Source organism: Phacochoerus africanus, chromosome 6 (assembly GCF_016906955.1).
Source record: "Phacochoerus africanus isolate WHEZ1 chromosome 6, ROS_Pafr_v1, whole genome shotgun sequence".
NCBI lineage: Eukaryota > Metazoa > Chordata > Mammalia > Artiodactyla > Suidae > Phacochoerus > Phacochoerus africanus.
In genome coordinates this window covers 118,217,620-118,244,728 of record NC_062549.1, presented here as the reverse complement: position 1 = coordinate 118,244,728, position 27,109 = coordinate 118,217,620, and the positions used below count along the sequence as shown (strand labels likewise).

The 27,109-nt window shown below is 42.4% G+C and overlaps 2 protein-coding genes across 8 annotated transcripts in view; one reads left to right on the top strand and one right to left on the bottom strand.

Annotated features, from left to right (window-relative positions):
* DBT (dihydrolipoamide branched chain transacylase E2) overlaps positions 1-21,523 on the bottom strand; it is a 44,374-nt gene extending 22,851 nt beyond the window's left edge. For 2 of the 4 annotated variants that reach the window (XM_047785201.1, XM_047785200.1), the window contains exons 1-2: positions 12,698-12,741; positions 1,114-1,189 (exon numbers count right to left, since the gene is read on the bottom strand). Coding sequence is in view for 1 of the 4 variants with exons in the window: in XM_047785197.1 (XP_047641153.1) it covers positions 1,114-1,189; positions 3,673-3,796; positions 12,698-12,748 (251 nt within the window). In the remaining 3 variants the exon portion in view is untranslated. Of the gene's footprint in view, positions 1-1,113; positions 1,190-3,672; positions 3,797-12,697; positions 12,802-21,484 lie in introns of those variants that run through there. The other 2 variants (XM_047785199.1, XM_047785197.1) reach the window with 2 other exon arrangements.
* Positions 21,524-21,612: 89 nt separating this feature from the next.
* The window catches only part of RTCA (RNA 3'-terminal phosphate cyclase), a 28,969-nt gene continuing 23,472 nt past the window's right edge, over positions 21,613-27,109 (top strand). For 3 of the 4 annotated variants that reach the window (XR_007135604.1, XR_007135603.1, XM_047785195.1), the window contains exons 1-4: positions 21,613-21,868; positions 21,962-22,062; positions 24,252-24,395; positions 25,627-25,750. Coding sequence is in view for 2 of the 4 variants with exons in the window: in XM_047785195.1 (XP_047641151.1) it covers positions 21,824-21,868; positions 21,962-22,062; positions 24,252-24,395; positions 25,627-25,750 (414 nt within the window). In the remaining 2 variants the exon portion in view is untranslated. Of the gene's footprint in view, positions 21,869-21,961; positions 22,063-24,236; positions 24,396-25,626; positions 25,751-27,109 lie in introns of those variants that run through there. The other variant, XM_047785196.1, reaches the window with a different exon arrangement.

The window sequence follows — 27,109 nt, the reverse complement described above, 5'->3', positions numbered from 1 at the left end:
GAACACAGTCACATCAATTTAATGTCTTTTAGAGGCTAATTTCTCTCTTTAAACTGAAGTAAGGGGTGGACAATGAAACATTTTTTAAAAAAAAGAGGAAAAGATGATGCTTAACAAATTACATCAAATAAAAATGCCACGATGCATAAGCAATTGTGTCGATAGAATACTGACAACACAAACAAGGTTTATCTTGTTGCTTTAAAAAAGATCAATTGGAGTTCCCTTCGTGGCGCAGTGGTTAACGAATCCGACTAGGAACCATGAGGTTGTGGGTTCGATCCCTGGCCTTGCTCAGTGGGTTAAGGATCTGGCGTTGCTGTGAGCTGTGGTGTAGGTTGCAGACGTGGCTCGGATCCCATGTTGCTGTGGCGGTGGCTACAGCTCTGATTAGACCCCCAGCCTGGGAACCTCCATATACTGCAGGAGTGGCCCTACAAATGCCAAAAAAGACCAAAAAAAAAAAAAGAAAAAAAAAAGATCATTATAAGGAGTTCCCATTGTGACTCTGTGGTTAACAAACCCAACTAGTATCCATGAGGACTCAAGTTTGATCCCTGACCTTGCTCAGAGGGTTAAGGATCTGGTATTGCCATGAGCTGTGCTGTAGGTTGCAGATGCAGCTTGGATCTGGCATTGCTGTGGCTGGGGTGTAGGCCAGTGGCTAAGCCTCCAATTCAACCCCTAGCCTGGGAACCTCCATATGCCACGGATGTGGCCCTAAAAAGACCAAAAAAAAAAAAAAGATCATTATATGTTACAGAAGGAGGTTTCTCAATTTAAATAGATTTCTATTTTTATTCAAATTATTTTTATACTTACTTAAATTTTTTTTGGAGTCCTGTTGTGGTTCAGCGGGTTAAGAACCCAACTAGTATCCATAAAGATGTGGGTTTGATCCCAGGCCTCACTGAACGGGTTAAGGATCTAGTGTTGCTGCAGGCTGCAGCACAAGTTGTGGATGTGGCTTGGATCTGGCATTGCTGTGGCTGTGGCATAGGGTGGAAACTGCAGCTCTGATTCAACTCCTAGCCAGGGACTTCCATACACTGCAGGTAGGACCCTAAAATGAAAAAAAAAAAAAAAAATTTTTTTTCCCCCACAATAACTTACCATTCTTTAACAGTTACTTCTCTAATCCCTTCTCCGATGTCTGAGAGTTTGAACTGAACGATCTGTCCCTGTAAAACTTCCAAGACAAGAGAGAAATGATCTCATTAAACATGTAACATAGTGTTGATAGAGGCTCTGACACCTAAAATTAGAAAATATTCTCAAGCAGAGGCAGAAATCATCCCATTTTATACATTTTAAAAAGTATTTTATAATATTTAAAAGCATAACCATCATTCATAACCATCCAAGATTTATATAAATTGTTCAGTGACACAGACCTATTGATATTGCCACAGAACTGACATTTTTCCTTTTTTTTCCTTTTTTCTACTATTTTTTTCCTCTGGCCTCACTCTCAACATGTGAAAGTTCCTAGACCAGGGACAGAACCCTTGCCACAGCAGTGACCCAAGTTGCTGCAGTGGTAACACCAGATTTGCCAGATTATTATTATTATTATTATTTTTTGTCTTTTTTTGCTATTTCTTGGGCCACTCCCGCAGCATATGGAGGTTCCCAGGCTAGGGGTCTAATTGGAGCTGTAGCCACTGGCCTACGCCAGAGCCACAGCAGCAACACGGGATCCAAGCCGTGTCTGCAACCTACACCACAGCTCACAGCAACGCCGGATCGTTAACCCACTGAGCAAGGGCAGGGACCGAACCCGCAACCTCATGGTTCCTAGTCGGATTCGTTAACCACTGTGCCACGACGGGAACTCCCAAGATTTGCCAGATTCTTAATGCGATGCGCCACAAGAGAACTCCCAAAACTGACATTTTCTGTCTTCCAAAACAATGTTCTTTTAAAGGGTATAGAAAGCCCTTGCAACAAATGAGATTTTGGGAGTTCTCGTTGTGGCGCAGTGGAAATAAATTTGACAAGTATCCATGAGGATGCGGGTTCAATCCCTGGCCTTCCTCAGTGGGTCGAGGATCTAGGGTTGCCATGAGGTGTGGTGAAGGTCACAGATGTGACTCGGATCCTGTGTTGCTGTGGCTGTGGCACAGGCCGGCAGCTACAGCTCTGATTTGACCCCTAGCCTGGGAACTTCCATATGCCTCTGGTTCGGCCCTAAAAAAACAAGAAAACAAATGAGATTTTGCAACAATAGCAATAAACAAAAATAGAACAAGATATTGTACGAAGGGAGATTCAGTTGGATCTCCTGGTTTTATGTTATGAAACAATAATAAACATTAATGACTGACTCTTAAAACTCTTTTGCTTTCATATAACTCATCTCATTCTTAGTGCCTAAAGATCAGGCAGATCCATATCTAGGAGATTTGCCCAAACTATGTTCTGCCAACTTACCATTACATTTTAGTCTTTTCTTTCCCTTCCCAATTTTTTTCTTCTTGGCCGTGCCCTCAGCATGTGGAAATTACTGGGCAAGGGATCGAAGGGATGGATCCTGAGCCACAGCAGCAACTCCAGCCACACCAGGAATAATGCCAGATACTTAACTGGCATTTTTTCACTCTTTCCATTTTTTACTCCTTTTCAAATGTCTACACCCTTTTCATGAGAGTTAGATGCCAATGATACTTTACAGTAATTATTCCTAAGACAGAAAGTATTTCTAGGCAACAGAAAGTACATATGGATCCTCTCAGTTTTCCAAATTAACAAATGGCTTTGAACCAATTGAAAAGTGCTCCTCTGTCTTTAAACTGCTATTAATCAAAACTGTTTTATAACATACATAAGCTGATGAGGTAGGAACATTTTCTTTAAAAAATATGAAATCAGTAGCTAAGAAATACTGGAGTTCCTGTTGTGGTGCATGGGAAACAAATCCGACTAGGAACCATGAGATTGCGGGTTTGGTCCCTGGCCTCACTCAGTGGGTTAAAGATCTGGCATTGCCATGAGCTGGGGCGTAGGTCACAGACGCAGCTTGGATCTGGCACTGCTATGGCTCTGGTGTAGGCCAGTGGCTACAGCTCTGATTCAGCCTGTAGCCTAGGAACCACCATATGCCGCAGGTGCGGACCTAAAAAGCCAAAAATTAATTAAAGAGTAGTGGGAGTTCCCATTGTGGCGCAGTGGGTAATGAATCCGACTAGAAACCATGAGGTTGCGGGTTCGGTCCCTGGCCTTGCTCAGCGGGTTAAGGATCCGGTGTTGCCGTGAGCTGTGGTGTAGGCTGCAGACATGGCTCGGATCCCGCGTTGCTGTGGCTCTGGCGTAGGCCAGTGGCTACAGCTCCGATTAGACCCCTAGCCTGGGAACCTCCATATGCTGCAGGAGCGGCCCAAAGAAGTTTCAAAAAGACCAGAAAAAAAAAAAAAGAAGGCCGAAAGAACCGGTTCCTAACACTGTGAAGATACAAGTATTATATGAAAGAGGAGTAGGAGACAGGGGAGCCAAAAAAAAAAAAAAAAAGAAAAGAAAAGAAAAAAAAACAGAGAATTGGATAGATGTGGGGAGAGCAAGGAGGGCCAGGCTAGAAGTAAGAGGTCAGCTTTTTTTTTTTTTACATTAAGTCTTCAAGTGCTGAATAAGACACAGAACGTTATGTCTTACAGGCTATTTTAAGATCATACTTACCAGCACTTGTTTTCAGCAAATGATGCGGATGACTATACTTGAATGAAGGAGCATCAAAGGAACAAGCATATTTTGGCTTTAAAACATGAACATTACCGCATGTTTGAAAGTAGCGGACACAAATCTAGAGAGGAGCGAACAACAAAGTAAAAGCTTTTATAAATGACCTTAATGGCTTGATTTTACATATACACTGAATCTCAAGTCTATTCTAAAAACAGAACAATCACTATCACAATAAAAATGGTATAAAGTTATGTAGGCTGAAATCAGGACACTGGCAGCAATGACAAGTTTCTGATGTATTTCTGGTCAACAAATCAAAGGAATTCTAGCTCTAGCACAGAGAATATTTTGCTGTTCTTTTGTTTAGTAAAACTGTATCCTTAGAGTCAGATTATGATCGTTGCCTAAAATTCTCTAGGAAAAGTAAAAAATTTTCACAATGTATTCTGTATAAACACATCAGCTTGTAGTTATACTTGAGTCATTAAAGACTTCTTAAAATAAAACAACTAAAGAATTCAAAACTGGAGTTCCCGTCATGGCGCAGTGGTTAACAAATCCGACTAGGAACCATGAGATTGCGGGTTCGATCCCTGCCCTTGCTCAGTGGGCTAAAGGATCTGGCGTTGCCGTGAGCTGTGGTGTAGGTTGCAGACTCGGCTCGGATCCCGTGTTGCTGTGGCTCTGGCGTAGGCTGGCAGCTACAGCTCCGATTTGACCCCTAGCCTGGGAACCTCCATATGCCGCAGGAGTGGCCCAAGAAATGGCAAAAAGACAAAAAAAAAAAAAAGAATTCAAAACTGACATCTAAAGACCCTGAAAAACATATGCAATACTATACTCAAAGGTTTTCTTATTGCACTTTATAGATGACTTTAGATTTAACTACTTTACATAAAATCTTAAAATAATAAAATACATTATAGAAATAAGTAGGACTGAAGGTTATTTCATTTGATCTATCAAAACCTAAGTATCTAAAAGGTAGACTATTTTATTTTGAAAGTTAACTTTTCAATGTTATTAATGCCTGATTAACTACATCACACTTTTTTTTTGTCTTTTGTTTTTTTAAGGCCACACCCGAGGCATATGGAGGTTCCCAGGCTAGGGGTCAAATCAGAGCTGTAGCTGCCGGCCTCACCACAGCCACAGAATCACCAGGGCGGAGCCGTGTCTTCGACCACAGCTCACGGCAATGCCGGGTCCTTAACCCACTGAGCAAGGCCAGGGAATGAACCTGCATCTTCATGGCTATTAGTCAGGTTCGTTACTGCTGAGCCATAATGGGAACTCCCTCTTCTGTACAATTTTTAATTGCAGTTGGTTTTTTTTTGTTTGTTTTTTTTTTTTTTTGATGTTGAGCTGTATGAGCTGTTTATAAATGCTGGATACTAATTCCTTATTTGTCATATCAATTGCAAATATTTTCTCTCTTTTTTTGTCTTTTCTAGGGCTGCTTCTGCGGCATGTGGAGATTCTCAGACTAGGGGTCGAATTGGAGCTGTAGCCGCCAGCCTATGCCAGAGCCACAGCAACACGGGATCCAAGCCGCGTCTGCAACCTACACTACAGCTCACGGCAACGCCGGATCCTTAACCCACTGAGCAAGGGCAGGGATCGAACCCGCCACCTCATGGTTCCTAGTCGGATTCGTTAACCACTGAGCCATGACAGGAACTCTGAAAATATTTTCTCTTATTCAGAAAGCTGTCTTCTCATTTTGTTTATAGTCTCCTTTGTTTTGTAAAAGCTTTTAAGTTTAATTAGGTCCCATTCATTTCTATTTCCTTTACTTTTTTTCCCCTTCTTTGGCCATCCCACAGCAGATGAAGTTCCCAGGCTAGGGATCAGATCCAAACCACAGTTGCAGCAACACTGGATCCTTTAATGAACCCACTGCCCCTGCCAGGGATCAAACCCATTCCTCACAGTGACTGGAACTGATATAGTAGGATTGATTTTTTCGTTTTATTGTTTTTTTCTCTTTCATTTTACAGTAGGATTCTTACGCCACTGTGCCACAGCAGGAACTCCTCCGGCCTTTCATTTAGATCTTTAATCCATTCTGAATTTATTTTTGTGTATGGTGTTAGAATACTTTAATTTCATCCTCTCACATGTAGCTGTTCAGTTTTCTCAGCACCACTTAATCAAGAGACTGTCATTTCTCCATTGCATATTCTTGTTTTGTTGTAGATTAATTAACTGTAACTGTGTGGGTTTATTTCTGGTCTCTATCCTGCTCTATGGGTCTATGTGTCTGTTTTTATGCCACTACTGTACTGTTTTGATGACTCTAGCTTTGCAGTATAGTCAAAAGTCAGGGAGCATAGACTTTTCCAGCTCTATTCTTCTTTCTGAAGATTGTTTTGGCTATTGGGGTCTTTTGTGTTTCCACATAAATTTTAAAATTATTTGTTCTAGTTCTGTGAAAAATGCCATTGGTATTTTGATAGGAATTGCAACGATTCTATAGATTGCCTTGGGAAGTAGTCATTTTAACTATATTGATTCTTCCAAGAACATGGTACATTTTTCTATTTGTGTCATCTTCAATTTCAATTTATTAAAGCCTGATGAACATCACATTTTTAGACATAAACTACAGAAATTTCTAATTTTCTTAGTATAGCTGAGAATACTGGTATGTATTTGAAATTTTTTCATTAATGTAGGAGTTACTTTTACTTAAAAAATTACCATATATTATCATGTACTTTATACTTTAGTGGTGATTAGCCCCTAAAATTTAAGTTATACATATTGTGTATTACAGTCATGTTATAATACATATTTATGAACTAGAATTTTGTTATTTTTCTTACAGCTAATAAAATATAAAAACCAAATACTTGGTTTACTGACAAGAATAATACATTTAAATTCTTTTATTTATTTATTTTTGTCTTTTTTTTGCCATTTCTTGGGCTGCTCCCACGGGATATGGAGGTTCCCAGGCTAGGGGTCAAATCGGAGCTGTAGCCACCGGCCTACACCACAGCCACAGCAACTCAGGATCCAAGCTGCATCTGCGACCTACACCACAGCTCATGACAACACCAGATCCTTAGCCCATTGAGCGAGGCCAGGGATCGAACCCACAACTTCATGGTTCCTAGTCGGATTCGTTAACCACTTCACCACGACGGGAACTCCCACATTTAAATTCTTATGTAATCTTTCATTTTATTTTTTTTAGGGCTGAGCCTGCATGAAGTTCTCAGGCTAGGGGTTGAATCAGAGTTGTAGCTGCTGGCCTAAACCACAGCCACAGCAATGCCAGATCTGAGCTACATCTGTGAACTTCACCACAGCTCATGGCAATGCCGGATTCTTAATCCACTGTGTGAAGCCAGGGATTGAACCTACGTCCTCATGGATACTAGTCAGATTCGTTTCCACTGAGCCATGACAGGAACTCCTAATTTTTCACTTTAATTTCCGGGCTATTACTGGATTTCTGAAGGCAAAGAAAAAGTAAAGAACCCGTTCCTAAAACATGAATAATCTTCAATTGTACATTTTAGCTTTAAAGGAACTAATCTTTTTTTTGGCTGCACCTGTGGCACACGGAAGTTCTTAGGCCAGGGACTGAATCCATGGCACAGCAGCAGCAGTGAAAATGTCAGATCCTTAATCCAGTAAACCACCAGGGAACTCATTAAAGCAACTAATCTTTTTTTTTTTTTTTTGGCTATACCTGCAGCACCTGGAAGTTCCCAGGCCTAGGCCAAGGACCAAATTCAAGCCACAGCTACAAATTACACCATAGCTGCAGCAATGCCAGATCCTTAACTTACTGTACTAGGCCAGGGATTGAACCTGTGCCACCACAGAGACAATGCCTGATCATTCACCTACGAGCCACAGCAGGAACTCCCAAAGTAATTAATCTGTATAATCTCTATATTATATTCTTATTAACAACAACATGCAGGCTATGAATATAAAGCCTAACAAAAATAACTAAAATTGATAGCTTAAAACTTAGCAGGAAATGAAAAAGTTCTCTTTCCTAAACACCCCCATTTTGTCTGTTTTTCGTTTCTCCTTTAACTCTCAAAAACTGGGCTCTTGGTCAACAACAGAATCAAAGGAATAAATCAATCTCTGTTGCCTCAGACATTACACAATTTAGGGACTGTAAATGAAAGTGCTGAGTTATACAGATTCACCTCAATATAACTTAAATGGGTTCATATTTTTAAACCCTTTGAAAGAAAATTAAACTACTAGAAAATTCTACCTTCAACAACCTAACTTATTGCAAAACTATTAATGGGTTAAAGGAGGCAAAAACTATCAAACTTAACATGTATTGAGAACCTACTATGCTCTGGGTACTTTAAAGGTCATGCATCTGGAATGCATCTTTTTTTTTTTTTTTTTAGCATTCCCTTTCTCTTATTTAATTTTTTAAGGTTTTTTTTTTTTTTCCATTATAATTGATTTACACTGTTCTTTCATCATTTTTTTTTCTCCCTACCCCCTGCATCTTCTTTTTACCTCAGTTACTTTCTAGAATAGGCACATTAGCCCTCTTTAACAACTCAGAGACTAAAGATCAGAAAGGGAAAGTAATTTGTCCAAGATCACACAGCAAAAGAATGGCAAAACTCAGCTCTGATGACAAGTAAATTTGATTCCAAAATCCAGGCTCATTCTATCACACCACATGACTACAAATTAGGAGAAATAATCTCTGTTCTCTAGGACTTTCCAACCTAGTTGAGACAACAAAGACACACACATACCACGTATTCTCTCTCTCTCATACATGGGCAGGTATGCTCAAAGTTCTTGTAATAAACACAAATAACAAGTGTTAAAGAAGTTTATGTAGGAGTTCCCATTCTGGCACAGCAGAGACACATCCAACTAATATCCATAACGGTGCGCATTTGATCCCTGGCCTTGCTCAACAGTTAAGGAACCGGCATTGCCCTGAGCTGTTGTGTGGTATAGGTCACAGATGAGGTTTGGATCCCACATTGCTGTGGTGCAGGCTGGCAGCTGCAGCTCCAATTTGACCCCTAGCCTGGGAACTTCCATGTGCTGCAGGTACGACTCTTAAAAAAAAAAAAAAAAAAGTTTACATAGAGATTTTTTAAAGATTGACTTGACCTAGGAAGGCTTCCTGAAGAAAGATTTAAGCTGGGCCTTGCATAACAGGTATAAGTAAATAAAGAAAAGCAGTACACTTTTACAGCAGAGGAAACACTAAACAAAGGTACTGAAGCAAGAACTTGGTTAGCATGTGTCCTAGGGCAGTGGGTAACCTGATTTGGCTTGATCAAATTTCTCAAAGGGGGCAGAGGAAGGAGTTCAAGGACCAAACTGGTGATGACTATAAAGATCAGTATAAGGAGCTTGAACTCACACATTATGGGTTATTAAAGGACAAGGATTAAGAAATTAACCTAGTTGTATATATTTTTTTAATAATTAGACTACAACAGGTAAAGCCTGGAGAGAGGGCAAAGTTAAGACACTATTATTGTATGTGAGGTGTAAAATGGTAGGCTCCTTCCTGGCTGAGGTGATTGAGTGGAAAAAAGGAAACAAGCAACATAAATACAATAGGCATTATGTGATAAACAGGGACTGAATGGCTATCAGGACAATGTTAAAACACATTAGCAAAGCTGCCAAATAAGAGGATAAAAAGGAAAATAGAAGCTTAAAAATGGGAGTTCCCTTCGTGGCTCAATGGTTAATGAATCCACTAGGGACCATGAGGTTGCAGATTCGATCCCTGGCCTTGCTCAGTGGGTTAAAGATTGGCGTTGCTGTGAGCTGTGGTATGGGTCAAAGATGCTATTCGACCCCTAGCCTGGGAACCTCCATATGATGCAGGAGCGGCCCTAGAAAAGGCAAAAAGACAAAAAAAAAAAAGCTAAAAAACAGAAGGGCGGAAGAAAAAGTAGGAAAGGCATTTTTTTTTTTTCTGAATTCATTTTTCTTCTTTTACAAGCAACACAAAAAATAGAAAGCAATGAAAAGAAGGTTTAGCAGATTCATATAATAAGGAAATAAATTAGTAATAATTCAACAGGCAGTTGCTGAGCACAACTTAAGACAGGATTGCTTGCACTTGGGAATTCAAAGCTAAATAAGATACAGAATAGAGTCTCTGAATTCAAATTTCTTACACTTTACTGCAGGAAGACAGTCAAAATAGAAAAATTCAAGATGATAGGGTAAATTAATCAAGAGTCAAATGCATGATGTCATATGGAGTATAAACACAATATAAGCCTTTCTTAATAATTTACTACAGGTGATAAGACCTCTTGTTGCTTATAATTTTTACAACAGATGAAAAAAGAAGACTTATTACTGAGTTGTTCACCAAATGTTTATCGAGTACATACTATGTACCAGGCACTTAGAGAACAAAATTCATGTGATTCCTTCCCTTATGGAAGGAACAGTCCATACTGTAAAAAGTAAAAATAACCCTGGCGATTACAACAGTGTTAAAATGGGAGAGACAGTGTTAAGAAAACACAAAGGAGGGACCCTACCTGTAGAAAGTGAACTTGAAGTAAGATCTAAGGGATGAGAAGGAGTCACCCATAGGTGAGATGTGTTGCAGATAAGACTGTTAGGGGATTAAGACAAGTCTTTAAACCAGAGGAAATGCATGTGCAAAGGTTTAGAGTTCAGAGAGAGAGGGAGAGAACAGTCTGTGTTCAAGTAACTGAAATTGTTCAATATACTTCTGGTGTAGTTATTGGTGTGGGCTGATAGTAAAGCATCAGTGTCAGGGTTGAGCGGGTGAGTTTTAGCAAGGAATGAGGCCTGAGAGATTGGAAATTGCTCATAAATTGCTTCACAGTCATCTGAATTCTAAGGATTTTGCTGAAATCAGTTTTAAGCAAGGTAATGACGTTCTCAAATGTTTATGTCTTACACCATTAAGATCACTCTGGCAACACTATGGAGAATGAGTTGGCAAGGCACAAGATAAGAGGTAGAAGCCCAGTTTAGGAAGATCTAGGGATTATCTGTAATTGGAGACAGGGACTAGATTTTTGAGAGACTTCCAGGCTAGAATCAAGAAAACAGGTTTGAGGGTTTAGTTACAGAGCCTAGGGTCTAATGTGGCTTGGAGGCCTTAGAGCAAACACTGTGAGATGGCTCAAGACTAGCCCTTCCAAGCTCCCTTGTAACACAGTTCTAGCCAGTGAGTCTCGGCGTTTCAACACTTTCTTTCTTCCTTTGAACACAAAGTTATAGCAGCCCTCCCGTGATCCTGAGAGAAAGGCCAAATGAACAGATGAAATAACAACCCTGATGAGGATGAGCCATTTAATCAGTGCCAGGTGCCTCCTGTCAGGTGTTTTGTATACACAGGTACTTAACACATGTACATATTGATTGGGTTTATTACTTAATAGCTGACAAACACCTAATACACATTCAATTTGAAGATTTCCAGGAGAGTAAGACATATGATAGGTCTGGAGTAGAGCTGGCTCGGAGATGGGAACTTCAGGAATCATCAGCATATAAATGGCAACTTAAATCAAAGAACTGGATGAGGTAACCCAGGACGTGCATGAAATACAGACTGCCAAGTCAGAACCTTTAGAAACACCAATATTTACCAGTTAGGCAGGGAAAAAGGAGGTTGGGATCAAGTGTTCAAAGATGTGGGAAGAGTAATATCGGGAAGTTGGTGTCAGAGAAAACAAGGATGAAGAGCTTTCAAAAGAAGGCAGGCTTTCTTCTGGTTACCTCCTACTTAGTTTTCACAAATTTCAAATCTCACAGTATTTTCTGGGCATTTGCCTCATCTTCTCGTGCTGTGCTGTAATTGCTTGTTTAATATCCTTCTCTCTCTGCCCTGTGCCAGACCGCACAGCTGTAATTAAACTGAGAGGGCAGAGATCAGTCTAGAATTGCATCCCCAATTCCTAGCACTGTACCTGCTACATAGCAGGCTCTTTTGTTGTTGTTGTTGTTGTTGCTATTTCTTGGGCCGCTCCGGCGGCATATGGAGGTTCCCAGGCTAGGGGTCTAATCGGAGCTGCAGCCACCGGCCTACGCCAGAGCCACAGCAATGCGGGATCCGAGCCGCGTCTGCAACCTACACCACAGGCCTACGCCAGAGCCACAGCAATGCGGGATCCGAGCCGCGTCTGCAACCTACACCACAGCTCACGGCAACACAGGATTGTTAACCCACTGACCAAGGCCAGGGACCGAACCCGCAACCTCATGGTTCCTACTCGGATTCGTTAACCACTGCGCCACGACGGGAACTCCCATAGCAGGCTCTTGAAAGGTTTTGTAACGTCAGGGGTCGAACACTGTAGAAAAATCCAAAAGAGGGGACTCGGGACGATAAACGCTATGCAAATAGGACGAAACACTATGCTTACTGGGATGTTAACAGTTTCATCTCAGCAAAGGGGACTGTGTCAAAGGGGAGACAAGAAGGGGAAATAGTGGTGAATGGTAACTCTGGTGATACAAAAGTTTGGAAAGATACCGGTGCAGATGTAGGAGACAAGTATAAGCCCAAAGAACAAAGCTTGAACCTCTCCGCTGCTCAAGCAAGGACTTAAGGAGTTGTTTCCTTGCCCAGTCTCTTCCTTTGGACTGTAAACTCCTCGAGGGCAGGGGTCGTAATTATCAGCGTCCGGGACAAAGGGATGCTCAATAAATGCTGAATGAATATAGTATATCTCCGTACCTCCAGTGCCCGGTACCCAGAGGGTGCTCAGTGAAAGGCTACTGGGCCAAAGTCGAGCTGGGCTTTGGGGTTCAGATGGAGCGGGAGGAAGACCGGGTTACCTCAGAAGCGCACGCAGGTAAGGAGAGAAACTGGGTCTCCAGACAGGTTGGCTCGCCACCTTCGCTGCCCTTCGTTGTGCACACATCCCTCCACCTTTCCATCACGCGAGCCCGGCAAGCGAGGCACTCGGAGGACAAAGTTAACACACCTCCCCCAGGTGACGCCGGACAACCACATCTTCCCGACCTCAGATCTGCCCAACCTGCTTACCAGCCGCCCAGCATTCCGGCTCCAGGTCCTCAGCACAAGCGCTGCAGCCATCTTACTCCGGAAATGACAACTGCTCCGGGGTTGGACGAGCTGCCCCGGAGGGGACCTATCCGGAGCCGGAAAACGCGCCTCCCCCAAGCCTCGGGTGGAGAGCGAAGGAACGAGCCTCCCACCCAAGAGCCAACCAGGGAGCGGGAACGAGCCTCCCACCCAAGAGCCAACCAGGGAGCGGGGCGGGGCTGAGAATAACCCCAGAGGGGGCCGGGCGCCCTGCGGAGAGGGAAAGAGCCTGGGGGAGGGGAGCCAAGTGGGGAGGAGGGCAGTGCAAATTTAATTTCCGTGACACTTCTGAGTAAAGCACTGCTGTGTAAGTAATGTGCCCTCACGATCATCTTTTCGGTCCAAGTAACGGAGGAAATAGAGTGTGTTAAAGAAACATGAAGGGTATTCACCTGGAGAAATTTAGGTTGAAGTAAGATCTGCAGGATAATTAGGAAGGAAAAAAAACAAAACGGAAACATTCCTTCAGCTTGTTAATATAACCACCTTGGTTACAGAAGACAGTACTGTACTCTGTAGCAAGGGTCTGTACCGATGGTGGAGTCAAGTCTATACTGGAATACTTCCTAATGCCTGGCATTTCTCACTTCATTGAACGTTCTTGGTTACTGAAATTGGCTTTTAGATTCTTTTTTCATGGAAGATGAACAAGACTACCAGGTTTGAGATAAACGTCATCGAGGTTACCTCTCCTTCTCGGATAATGCTGCACGATGTTGCTACCCAACACAGGCAATATACATCACAGACACAGTACCTGGATTTACCTGCCTCATGGAGAAATGCCGAATAGATGTCAGTGAAACCGATAAAGAAAAGATTAGCGCTTTAATTGTCAATCCTCCTCACAGCAACTAGGAAACTAATTGGTAGAAATGTCCAGGATGATACTTTTCTATTCTAGCCTCTTAAATAGGAATGAAAATCTGTACAGATGTCTAAAGAATTACAGAGGAAAAGGCCAGAACAAAGGAAAAAAATCATAAATCCTCAACACTGAAGATTAGTGGCTGTAAAACAAAATTTCATGTATTTCACAAATTCACTAATATTACTCAAACTCAGACTTTTGCCTTATTTGCCTTTCAGTGTATTCTCTCTTTCTCTCTCTCTTCTGCTACTTTGATTTTTTTTAACTTTCCAACAAAGTATTTTATAGGCACTAAAAATTTACTATATGCCTGTGTTTGTATAAAGAGGTAAAGTAGCTGTGCCTTTGAACTGAATTATTTTTCTTCCCAGGGTCCCTATAACACCTTCTTCCTCTTTTTTTTTTTTTCCCTTTTCTTTTCAGGGCCATACCTGTGCATATGGACGTTCCTGGGCTATGGGTCTGCAGCTGCCAGCCTACACCATAGCCACAGCAACGTGGGACCTGCACCGCAATTTGCAGTAACTCCGGATCCTTAACCCACTGAGTGAGGCCACGGATCAAACCCTCACTATGTAGGGTTCTTAACCCATGGAGCCAAAACGGGGAATTCCCCACGTTTTTCTACTTTACCTAACTTTACCTTCTCCCAAGAAACTATCTGTTTTCTTTTCTTTCACATTTTTTTTTTCTACCTCTGTGGATTACTGCTTCCCAACTTCATTTTATGTTGCCTTATCTTTCCTTCCAATATCAAGAGATTTGCCATCTATTCACTAGTTAATCCTTTCACCTGGGCTCCAAATAACCAGATAACCCATGTCTTCTCCTTTTTAAAAAGTGAATAAAATGATTATTACCTGGCAATTCCATTCCTAGGATACCCAACAGAAATAAAAACATATGTCCACACAAACTAGCACAAGAATGATTGTAACAGCCTTACTCCTATTAGCCCCAAACTAGAAATAGCCCAAATGTCCTTCAATACACGAATGAATAAACAAAATGTGGTGGATTCATATAATGGAATATCATTCATCACTAACAATGATTCAAGTATTGGGAGTTCTCTGATGGCCTAACAGGTTGAGACTCCTGCATTCTCACCACTGTGGCTCTGGCTGCTGCTGTGCGGAGCAGGTTTGATCCCTGGCCCAGGAATTCCCATATACTGCCTGTGTGGCAAAGAAGAGAGAGAGAACCTGAAATAAACGTTGCAACTCTCATCAAAATAATAAATAAATAAATAAAATATTTGAGGTAGGAGGAGATGGGCCCCTCAGCTGAGCACAGGTGGGGCTTACTAGGTGGAGGAAATTGGGCCTTGTTTCTCTTTGACACTTCAAGGAGAAAGTTAATGGCAGGAGCTGAGCTCTGCTGGGGTAAAAGATGACCACATCAATCACTCCTGGGGTCAAGGAGACATCCCTAATTACACATAGGCAGAAAGACTCCTAGGGGTCAAAAAGGGAGGGGGTACCAGGCCCGAATAAGTTGATACCTTCTCACAACCCTTTGCCCTGGAATTCGTCTTAGCCAAAAGATGTGCACGCAAAAGATGTGCCTTGGGTCTGGTCAGGTGTGAGAAATAAAAGAAGATAATTGGCCAAAGGAAAACAAAGACCCAGAACTATCCTGTTTAAGTGATTTAAATCACCTCTCAGGTACAGGGGGACTCTTAGGAATGTATCACTGCTTTGCTTCTGACTTAAATTACTTCTCTGTTTGATCTTTCACATGATGTACTGTGTTTCTAAAAATAAACTTTGTACCTGTTTTTACAGTGTTTGCCTCCTTGAAACAGTCCTGCTTTCAATATGGGCAAATCAGGGAAATTCTGTTTTTAGCTTCTAGCTGGTCTAGCAGATAGGATTCCTGGTCCTGCCCAGGTTTAATTCCAGAGCAGAGAATTAAGATCTCAATCCAGGAGTTCCTGTCGTGTCTAAGCAGTAACGAGCTCGACCAGTATCCATGAGGACACAGGTTCGATCCCTAGCCTCACTCAGTGGGTTAAAAATCCAGCGTTGCCAAGAGCTGTGGTGTAGGTCACAGACGCAACTCAGATCCCACATTGTTGTGGCTGTGGTGTAGGGCAGCAGCTATAGCTCCAACTGAACTCCTAGCCTGTGAAATTCCATATGCCCTGGGTGTGGCCCTAAAAAGCCAAAAAAAAAAAAAAAAGGATTTCATTTCAAGCCATCACTCACTGCTGTCTCTCCAAGATCGTATTGGTGCATGCTTTAACATGAATGAACCTCAAATATATTATGCTAAGTAAAAGAAGCCAGAACCCAAAGGTCATAAATTGCCTGATCCCACATATATGATATGTCCAAAGAAGGCAAATCTACAGAGACAGAAAGCAGATTAGTAGTTGCCAGGCACTGGGGTTGGGAAGGGGGAGTGACTGCAAAGGGGCAAAAGGAAGCTTTCTGTGGTGACAGATTGTGGTGATGGTTATATAACTCTGTAAATTTACTAAAAATCTTGAATTGTACACTTAAAACAGGTAAACTTTATGGTATAGACACCTCAGTAAAGCTGCTAAAAATTGTGTTATACTGTAAACATACAAAAGAATAATGTAGCATACAGATTAAGTCACACATAATAACAAAAATATTGCACTCATCAGCACCTAATTTAAGAAATGGAACCCTGGGAGTTCCCTGGTGGCCTAGCAGGTTAAGGAGCTGGTGTTGTCACTGCTGCATTGCTATGGTTCTGTTTAATCCCCCTGGCCCTGGAACATCTTCATAGTGCAGGCATGGTAAACAAACAAACAAACAGAACCTTTCTTATGCTGATGAAGGTCTCAGTCTGCTCCTCCTTTTAACCCTCCCTTTCCTCTTTAGACAGCTATTACGTAAACTGTGTATTTGTCATTCATTTCTTTCCTTTAGAATATACTAAATAGATGGATCCCTAACAATAAATTGTTTATTTTTGGTTGTTTTTGAACATTATAAAAATGGTATTGGGAGTTCCCTTCAAGGTGCAGTGGAAATGAATCTGACTAGAATACATGAGGATGCAGGTTTGATCCCTGGCCTCCCTCAGTGGGTCAGGGACCCGGCTTCGCTGTGAGCTGTGGTGTAGGTTGCAGATGCAGCTTGGATCCCACAGTTGCTGTGGCTGTAGTGTAGGCCAGCAGCTGTAGCTCCAATTTGACTCCTAGACTGGGAACTTCCATATGCTGTGGGTATGGCCCTAAAAAGCAAAAATAAATAAATAAACAAACAAATAAAATGGTATCAAACTCTGTATCTTTTTGCAAGTAGCTTTTATGATGATACCACAATATATTTATCCATTTTCTTTTCTTTTCTTTAACTTGGGTCATGTGGAAGTTTCCCAGCCAGAGACTGAACTCATGCCACAGCGGTGACTTGAGCTGCTGCGGCGGCAATACTGGATCCTTAACCCACTGAGCCACAAGAGAACTCCATTTATCCACTTTCTATTCAGTGAACATTTGCTTCCACTTCTTTGCTATAATCACCAGTGCTGCTATGAACATTTGATAATTTCTTTTAGTGCACATGTAAGAGTTTCCTTAAGGCAGTGCTTTTCAGACTGTAATGAGCATTCATATCAACTGAAAATGTTACTAAAGTACATATTCCAATACAACAGATCTGGGCAGGGCCTCATTCTGCATTTTTAACAAGCTCTATGGGTGATACAGATACTATTGATTAGCCAGCTACACTTTGATGGGTAAGGTAAGAATACATACCTAAAATAGAATTGTTGAGAGATGGGTCATATTTATCTTAAAACTTTACCAGAGGGAGTTCCCATGTGGTGCAGCGGAAACAAATCCGACTAGGAACCATAAGGTTTCGGGTTTGATCCCCAGCCTTTCTCAGTGGGTTAAGGATCTGGCATTACTGTCAGCTGTGGTGTAGTTGCAGACTCGGCGTGGATCCTGAGTTGCTGTGGCTGTGGTTTAGGCCAGTGGCTGCAGCTCCGATTCGACCCCTAGCCTGGAAACCTCCATATGCCACAGGTGCAGCCCTAAAAAACAAACAAATAAAAAACCAAAAAAATACCCAATACTTTACCAGAGATAGGAATTCCTGTCATAGCTCAGAGGTAACGAACCCAACTAGTATCCATGAGGATCCACTGGCCTCAATCAGTGGGTTAAGGATCCAGCGTTGCAGTGAGCTATGGTGTATATCGCAGGCGAGGCTTAGATCCAGCACTGCTGTGGCTGTGGCTTAGGCCAGCAGCTACAGCTCCGATTCGACCCCTGGGAACTTCCATGTGCCATATAAACAAACAAAAAACCCAAAACTTCACCAAAGATAATGCTAGACCGATTTCCAACATGATTGTACAAAATACACAGCAGCTGTTAAGGTAACACACATTATTTCTCATTTAATAGTCACAATTAAGAGTTAATTTTCCCCCAACTTAGTGGTTATAAAATGGTATTACGACCTTACTTTGAATTTCTCTGATTTTTTAAAAATAGTTCTATTTTTTAAAGTTTTATGGCCACATCTGCAGCATATGCAAGTTTCCGGGCCAGGGACTGAATTTCAGCTGCAGCTGAGGCAACTCTGGATCCCTAACTCACTGCACCCCACCCGAGGATTGAACTCATAACTCTTCAGTGACCTGAGCCGCTGCATTCAGATTCGTAGCACAATGCACCATAGTAGGAACTCCTGAATTTCCCTGATTATTAATGATGTCAAACACATTTTCATACATTTTTTAATCATTCTTGAAATGCTTGCGCATGCTTTTAGCCTATCTTATGCCTATTGTGTATGTATCTTTTCCCTGTTGACTTGTGTAGGAGTTCTTTACATATTTTGAATTCTTTTTTTTTTTATCTTTTTAGGGCTGCATCCTCAGCATATGAGAGATCCCAGGTTAGGGGTTGGATCCGAGCTACAGGTGCCAGCCTACACTACAGCTGCATCTTCGAATTATACCACAGTTCACAGCAATGCTGGATCCTTAACCCAATAACAAGGCCAGCGATCAAACCCGCTTCCTTATGGATACTAGTCAGGTTCATTACTGCTGAGCCATGACGGACACTTCTTTTTTTTTTTTTTTCTTTTCTAACATTTGTCTTTTTTAATTAAAAAAATTGAAATATCATTCACATACCATAAAATTCACCTGTTTAAAGTGTAAATTCAGTGATGTTTAGTATATTCACAAAGTTGTACAACCATTACCTCTAATTCCAGAACATTTTCATCACTCCCCAAAAGAAACCCCATGCCCATTAGCAATCACTTCTCATTCTGGAACTCCATCCCACCACTAAGCCCCTGATAATTACTAATCTACTTTCTGCCTCTATAAATTTGCCTATTCTGGACATTTCATATAAATGGTGTCAAACAATATGTGGCTTTTATAACTAGCTAATGTTCTCAAGGTTCATCTATTTTACATGTGTGTCAGGTATTTTATTTAGGGCTACAGGAGCGGCATATGGAATTTCCCAGGCTAGAGGTCGAATTGAAGCTGTAGCTGCCAGCTAAGCCACAGCCACAGCAGCGCCGGATCCGAGCTCCCTCTGTGACTTAACACCACAGCTAACTGAAATGCCAGATCCTTAAACCACTGAGTGAGGCCAGGGATCAAACCCACATCCTGTAGATACCAGTCGGATTCATCACCACTGAGCCGCAATGGGAACTCCCTACCCAATTCTTTTTTAGTTATTCTTGCTCTTTGTTCTTTCATATAATTTTTTTTTCCTTTTTTGGGCCACATTTGCAGCAAACGGAAGTTTCCAGGCAAGGGGTCTAATCAGAGCTGCAGCTGCCAGCCGACATCACAGCCACAGCAACACAGGCTCTGAGCTGCATCAGTGATCTACACCCCAGCTTGGGGCTGCTGGATTCTTACCCCATTGGGCAAGGCCAGGGATTGAACCCAGACCCTCATGGATACCAGTCCAGTTTTTAAACCACATAGCCACAACAGTAACTCCTTCATATAAATTTTAGGATTGGCTTATCAGGCTCCCTAAAAAAGTCCTGGTGAATATTTGATTGGAATTTTATTGAAACTATATTTTCAATAATATATCTAAAGATTTGCAGGGGTTCTATGTAGGTAATCATATCGCTTGTGAATAATGATGGAGCTGTTTTACATCTTACATCTTTTTTTTCGTCTTTTGTCCTTTTTAGGGCCGCATCTGTGGCATATGGAGGTTCCCAGGCTAGGGGTCTAATCAGAGCTGTGGCTGCCAGCCTAAGCCAGAGTTCAGCAACGCCAGATCCGAGCTGCATCTGTGACCTATATCACAGCTCATGGCGACGCTGGATCCTTAACCCACTGAGTGAGGCTGAAACCTCATGGTTCCTAGTTGGATTCATTTCTGCTGCGCCACAACGGAAATTCCCAATCTTACGTCTTTCATCTCTTTCTTGTAGAATCTGGCTAGACTAGACTACTATTATCTAATGAAAAGAAGCCATAATCAAGGGCATTCTTGCTTTGATTTTAAAAAGTATCTTATGTTTTACTATTATTTACTGTCAGTAACAATAAGATCTGTTGTAGGGTCTTCCAGACGTCCTTAATCAGGTTAATGGAGTTTACATTTATTCCTAGTTTTCTTTTCCAAGTTTTATTTTATGGTCACACCCGAGGCCTATGGAAGTTCCTGGGCCAGGGATTGAATGGGAGCCGCACCTGCAGCAATGCTGGATCCTTTAACCCATCATGCCCCCAATCAAATCCGCACTTCCACAGTCACTTGAGCTGTTGCAGTTGGGTTCTTAACACATTGAGCCATATCAGGAAATCCTATTCCTAGTTTTGTTTGATATTTTTTTCATCATAGTAGATCTTGATTTTTTTCAAATGCTTTTTCTTCATCTATTAATGTGTTCTTAAGTTTTTGATACGTCATTCTAAAATTAAAAAAAAATTTTTTTTCTAGTATTAAAATGATATCCACAATGTATAATCTTTTATACACTTTGTTGGATTTGTTAATATTTTGATTGATCCTGGAGTATCTAAATTTATAAAGTTGGTCTATAATATTTACTTTCCATGTCATCTTTGTCTGGTTTTGATATAAGAGATTGGGTTAAGTACATGTGTTCCTAGAGCTTCCTCTGCTACAAAAGTTGTAGAACACTGGGATTGAGTCAATGGTGTTCACATCAGACCAAGTAGGTTCAGGTCCCAGTCTTCTAGTTAACAACTGTGTGGCCTTAGAGCAAGTTAAGATATGCAGCTGTAAATCAGAGTACTTGAGCAGGTTCCGAATGCAGCACGCAGCAGCTAAGCGCTCAATAAGTGTTGGCTGTTATTGCTATGATTTATAATATCCTAATCGCTGCCCCCTTTACCTAATATGTACAGTACATCGTCAAGAAGAATGACGCCATAAAAAAAGAAAAAGAATGACATTATAATTGATTACTTATTAGTTTGTCCTACTTACTTCCAATAACTTCGGGCCAGCAACTACCTTACTCTTCTTTGATTATCTACAGGCTTGAATATTATTTGGTAATTAATGTAGGGATTGAGCCACAGGCAGAATCAAGAAGCTGGCTGTTGTTCCTGTCCTGGTCTGAGGTGAATTATGTTAGTTACTACAGCGGTGAAAGCCCAGAGTCCTAACCACGAGACCAGCAGGGAAGTCCCGATGGGGACCTTTCTTACATCTTCAGCTCTAAGAATCTCCAGTTCTGGGTACCACAGGACCCTGGAGAAAACCGAGGTAAACACAGATGTACAAGCCGGCGAGACAACTGGAGGATCCAACTAGAGCTGAAACAGGCTTTCCGTAATCTGTGGGGTTTGCGGCGCTTAGGGTACAAATCTTCCGGGGACTCATTTCTTACCTTGTCCCGGAGCTCCCCGGTGGCAGCCAGCGTTCCTCCGGGAAAGCTTCTAATTCGCGGGAATATTCTGGGCGCCGCCCCTTTAAGCGCTGCGCCCAGCCGCGCGCACGCGCACGCGCACGCGCACGCGCAGTCTGCGGGCTGCCGGCTTCTCGGTGCGGTTCGCGTTCCCTAATCTGGGCGTTCGGGCAGCCGGTCAGTCTTCTCTCTTTCGGCGGCGTCCCGCAGCCTCGAGTCAAGACTGAGATTCCGGAGCTGCGGGGCAGGAGCCTGCTTCTCCCCTTCCTCCTGCTCGGGCCGAGGCTGCGTCGCGGCGGGCCAGGCCCCAGGGCGACTCCCATGGCGGGGCCGCGGGTGGAGGTGGACGGCGGCATCATGGAAGGGGTGAGTGCGGGGGCCGGAGGCCTGGCCGGTGGCGGCTGCCCCCGAGCTGCCCCCTGGTCCCGTCTGATGTTCTCTCTCTTCTCTCCGCAACAGGGCGGGCAGATCCTGAGGGTGTCGACGGCCTTGAGCTGCCTGCTGGGCCTCCCCTTGCGGGTGCAGAAGATTCGAGCCGGCCGCAGCACGCCCGGCCTGAGGTAATTGGGAAGCCGGGTCGCGGGACTGGTGGATGAGGGCTGGCGCCGGGCTGGGGACTGAGGGGCTGGGAGGACAAGTCTTGGGGCTGGAGGGGTGAGGGGCTGGCAACGGGCTGGGCACTGGGGGAGAGAAGGATACAAGCGGTGGGACTGGACGGTGGGGGCGGGCGCCGACCTGTGGTTTGGGGGTGGGGTGGGGATGGGGAGCGCGCGGTGGGGCTGGGCATCCGGAGCCCGGCGGGGATGCCGGGAGATCCCGGTCCCAGGGTTGAGGCCGCAGCGACCCGGGGAAGAGCGCTCCGGCCGTGCCCGGGGGTTATCTGTAGCTGGGCTTGTATGCTCTTGAAAGCCTCAAGGAGTAAGTTCACAAAATAAGCCCGTGTTTTCTCTGTTGGGCCAGAGTTGTCTCTTTATCTTTTAAAACATTTCCCCACCTCCTCGGTCGTGCCTAGCAACCGGGAGACCTCGTAGCAGCGGGCAGGGTAAATCAGCGCAGAGCAGCCTCAAGGTCTAGACAGAGAAAACCTCACTTTTTAACCATTGTATTTTCTGCTATCGCACATTTTAGTCTCAGAAGAGCAGGAAAGGACCCTGAGATGTGTCATTCCAGTTTTATTCAGACCTCTAGGAAGCTGTGGATGCCACCAGGATTATCCGTTGTGGCGAGGGAATATTTACGTTGACGTTGACCTTGTTTCTTCTGTCTGGGGAGCTAGGCATGCCACTAGTTTAAGTGTCAGGTATAAGCGCCTGTTAGAAGAGGACCCAGGGTGATGCCAGACCAATTCCTTTGTATTTTGTATATGTTTTGTTCTCATGGATCAAGTGTCTCTTAGTCTTTTATCCACTCTTCACTTTGAAATTATTAAAGGGCAGTTGCTGATGTGTGTGAACATGAATTCCCTTTGTCACAGCAGTAGTTTTCAGCTATCCATTTCACTAATAGGTAAATTAATTCATTGAGGCTGTGTTAAGTATTTTATTAGTTTGCTGGGCTGACATAACAAAATCCCACAGACTAGGTGGCCTAACAACAGAAATTTGCTTTTTCTCCCAGTTCTGTAGGCTGGAAGTCCAAGATTAGGGTGCTGGTCAGGTTGGTTTCCTCTGAGGACTATAAGGGGAGATTCTATTTCAGGCCTCTCTCCTTGGCCTGGAGATGACTGCCCTTTTGCTGCCTCTTTCCATGGTCAGCCCCCTGTGCATGTGCACCCCGGTTTCTCTCTGTTCTAATCTCTTTTTGCAAGGGCACAGGTGAGAATGGGTTAGGGCTCTCGCTAACTGCCCTTTTTAACTTGATCACCTCTTTAAAGGCCTTGTTTGCAAATATAGTTACTTCTGAGGTATTGGGGGTTAGGGCTTCAACACATGAATCTTGGGGAAACAAAATTCAGTCCATAACAGGTACCACCGATTATTCATTGAAGTGCAGATGAGACTGGTGGCACTTCAGTAGTTTTATTAGTTTTCCTCTTTTGCACACTTCTAATTTGCAGCAATATTTTTTTATTAGAGTATAGTTGATTTACAACGTTGTGTCACAGTTGTGTGTGTGTGTGTGTATTTTTTTCCTCCTGTTATCTTCCATCATGTTCTACCCCAAGAGATTGCACATAGTTCCCTGTGCTGTACAGTAGGACCCCATTGCTTATGCATTCTAAATGTACTAGTTTGCACCTATTAACCCGGAACTCCCAATCCATCCCACGCCACCCCCCCTTCCCTTTGGCAACCACAGGTCTCTTCTTTACATCTGTGAGTCTGTTTCTCTTTTGTAGATAGGTTCATTTGTGCCGTGTTTTAGATTCCATATATAAGTGATATCATATGCATTTTTCTTTCTCTTTCTGACTTCACTTAGAATGTAGTGCATCCATGTTACTGCAAATGGCATTATTTTGTCTTTTTTATGGCTAAGTAGTATTCCATTGGTAATTTGCAATGATATTATCAGCATGTGTTTATAGCTAAAATAACTATTCTGAAGGGAACCCCTAAAAATGATGCCTACTCACAGGTAGTTTAAGTACATAAAAAGTAGAAAGGAAGCTCTGACCCTGAAGACATAGTGTTTACTCTGGTTAGACCTTGCTGTTTTCTTGCCATTGCAGTTTTATAAATGTGTCGTAAAATGTAGGGATATAGGCAGTCTGAATGCACACGTTTTGATGCAGTATTATGACCTGAAGGCCTCAGCATTTATCTGGACTGGAAATGGTTCGAGATTTGTGTGATGGGCAACTAGAGGGGGCAGAAATCGGCTCAACAGAAATAATGTTTACACCAGAGAAGATCAAAGGCGGAACCCACACCGCAGATACCAAGACAGCAGGGTATGTGTCACTTACATTCTGTTTAAATATGGGCTTTGAATGCAGATACAGGTGCTGCCACTTACTTAACCTCTTAACCTCTTTGAATCTTTAGTTTACTCATTTTTAAAATAGAGATAGGGAGTTCCCCTTGTGGCACAGAGGAAAGAACAGATCCAGCCCTAAAAAGACCCCCCCCCAATCGGTTTCATTTTATAAAATGGTATGTATTCTGTAATTGTTTCTGGTGATTTCTCACATTTTTTGACTATGAGGACCAAGCAGAGGTGAATTATAGCAAAGATTACTTCTTTGAATTTTTCTGTTTGTTTGTTTGTTTTTGCTAAAATTAGGGCCGCACCCAAGGCATATGGAGGTTCCAGGCTAGGGGTTGAATTGGAGCTACAGCTGCCCCTCTAGGCCACAGCAACAATGTAGGATCAGAGCTGTGTCTGCAACTTACACCACAGCTCATGGCAACGCCACATCCTTAACGTACATCGAGGCCAGGGATCGAACTGGCAACCTCATGGTTCCTAGTCAGATTCATTTCTGCTGTGCCCCAACAGGAACTCCCTTTTTTTTTTTTTTTAATTTTTTGCTTGATTACTTCCTTAAGTTTTTTCCATGTAAAATATTCAGCTATCAGTCTCTGTAAGTATTGTGCTGTCATAAATTCCATGATGGTAGGAAGTATATCTTTTTTGTTTGTTTGTTTGTTTTTGTTTTTTGGGGCCATACCCACAGCATATAGAAGTTTCCAGGCTAGGGGTCGAATCAAAGCTGTAGCTGCCAGCCTATACCACAGCCATAGCAACTCAGAATCTGAGCCATATCTGTGACCTACACTACAGCTCATGGCAACGCTGGATCCTTAACCCACTGAGCAAGGCCAGGGATCGAACCCGTGTCCTCGTGGATACTAGTTGGGTTTGTTTCTGCCGAGGCACAATGGGAACTCCATGATGCTTTGTTTTTTACCCCACCCCCTGTTGTAATGTAAAGAAATCACACAGCTAATGCGTTTGGTATTGGATTCAAACCCATATATGTTTATCATTTAAGGTCTGTGAAATATTGTCTTTAAGATTCATGATGTTACTCAGTCACTGAGGCGTTTAACTTTAAACTTGAAAGCATGTGCCTGTCTTTTCAGTTTCCTGTGCTTTAGCTAATTGTGATGTGTAGTACTGTCTCATTCTTGAGGCTTTAAAAAGAAAGTGCAGCTAAGCCTATTCTGCCTTCTCCTTAGGAGTGTGTGCCTCTTGATGCAGGTGTCAATGCCCTGTGTTCTTTTTGCTGCTTCTCCATCAGAACTTCGTTTGAAAGGTGGAACTAATGCTGAAATGGCACCACAGATTGACTACACGGCCATGGTAAGGACTTTTGTTGCTGCTGACAAACTAAAATGGTCTCATACATTCTTCTGGATCTCCATTCTCTATTTAAAAATATCCTCGGTGTTTTGTATACATACCTGTTTATTTCTTCATGGTATCAGGTTCTATTGCGGGTAAGGAGTTATGTTTACTTTAGATCGTGTGTTGTATCTTAGAACAGTGCTCATAGTGAATTCTTTTTTTTTTTTTTTTTAATCTTTTTAGGGTCGAACCTGCAGCATATGGAGGTTCCCAGATTAGAGGTTGTATCAGAGCTGTAGCTGCTGGCCTTTGCCAGAGCCACAGCAGTGTGAGATTCAAGCCGAGTCTGCCACCTACACCACAGCTCACGGCAATGCCAAATCCTTAACCCACTGAGCAAGGCCAGAGATTGAACCCACATCCTCATGGATCCTAGTTGGGTTCGTTAACTGTTGAGCCACAAAGGAACTCCCTTTGTCTTCAGGGATGCTAGTCAGACTTGTTTCCGCTGAGCAAAGGCAGGAACTCCCATAGTGAATTCTTTAAGAACCTTAAGTGTAATTACTATATACATTATATTGCTTATTAGGTATGTTATTTTATAAATACAGGGATTATGATTTGGAGGAAAAAAACTCAAAAGAAGAGTTAAAATACTGGAGTTCTTGTTGTGGCTCCGTGGTTAGCGAGTTGGAACTCTCGAGTCTGATTTTTTTTCATTTATAATACATTTGAGATTCACCCATATTGCTTTTATCAGCAGTAAAAGCTAAGGGGTGATCTCTCATGTGGGTGTACCAGTTTGTTTAGTCATTCATCAGTGTTAGAAGTAAAGTCATTGTAAATACATACAGGTTTTTTGTGTGAGTGTAAGTTTTCATTTCTCTTGGGTAAGTACCTAGAGAGAGGTTGCTCAGTTGTAGTAGTAAGTTTATGTGTGACTATATGAGAAACTGCCAGGTTACTTTGGCTTCCAAAGTGGCTGCATTGTTTTGAATTTTCACCAGCACTGTAGGAGAGTTTCATCTCTTTTTCATCCTCCCCAGCACTTGATACTCTCAGATTTTAGTTAAAAATTTTTTTTTGCCGTTTTAATAGATGGTACAGTCTTTTAAAATTCAATTTGATGGGATATATAATGAAAGTTAATCTCTCTTCTACCTAGTAATTCACTTCTAGGAAATGACCCTAATTAAATATTACAAAGTACAGCAAAGATAATGTTAAAGTTATTGCAGCAGAGCATTATATACTGTAATTATTGTTATATAATATATAATTCTGTAATAATGAAAACTTGGAGAATGGTTATATAAATTTTGCTAGCGTGCCATGTAGTCATTTTTTAGGAGGAATTTTATGCTGGGAAAATGC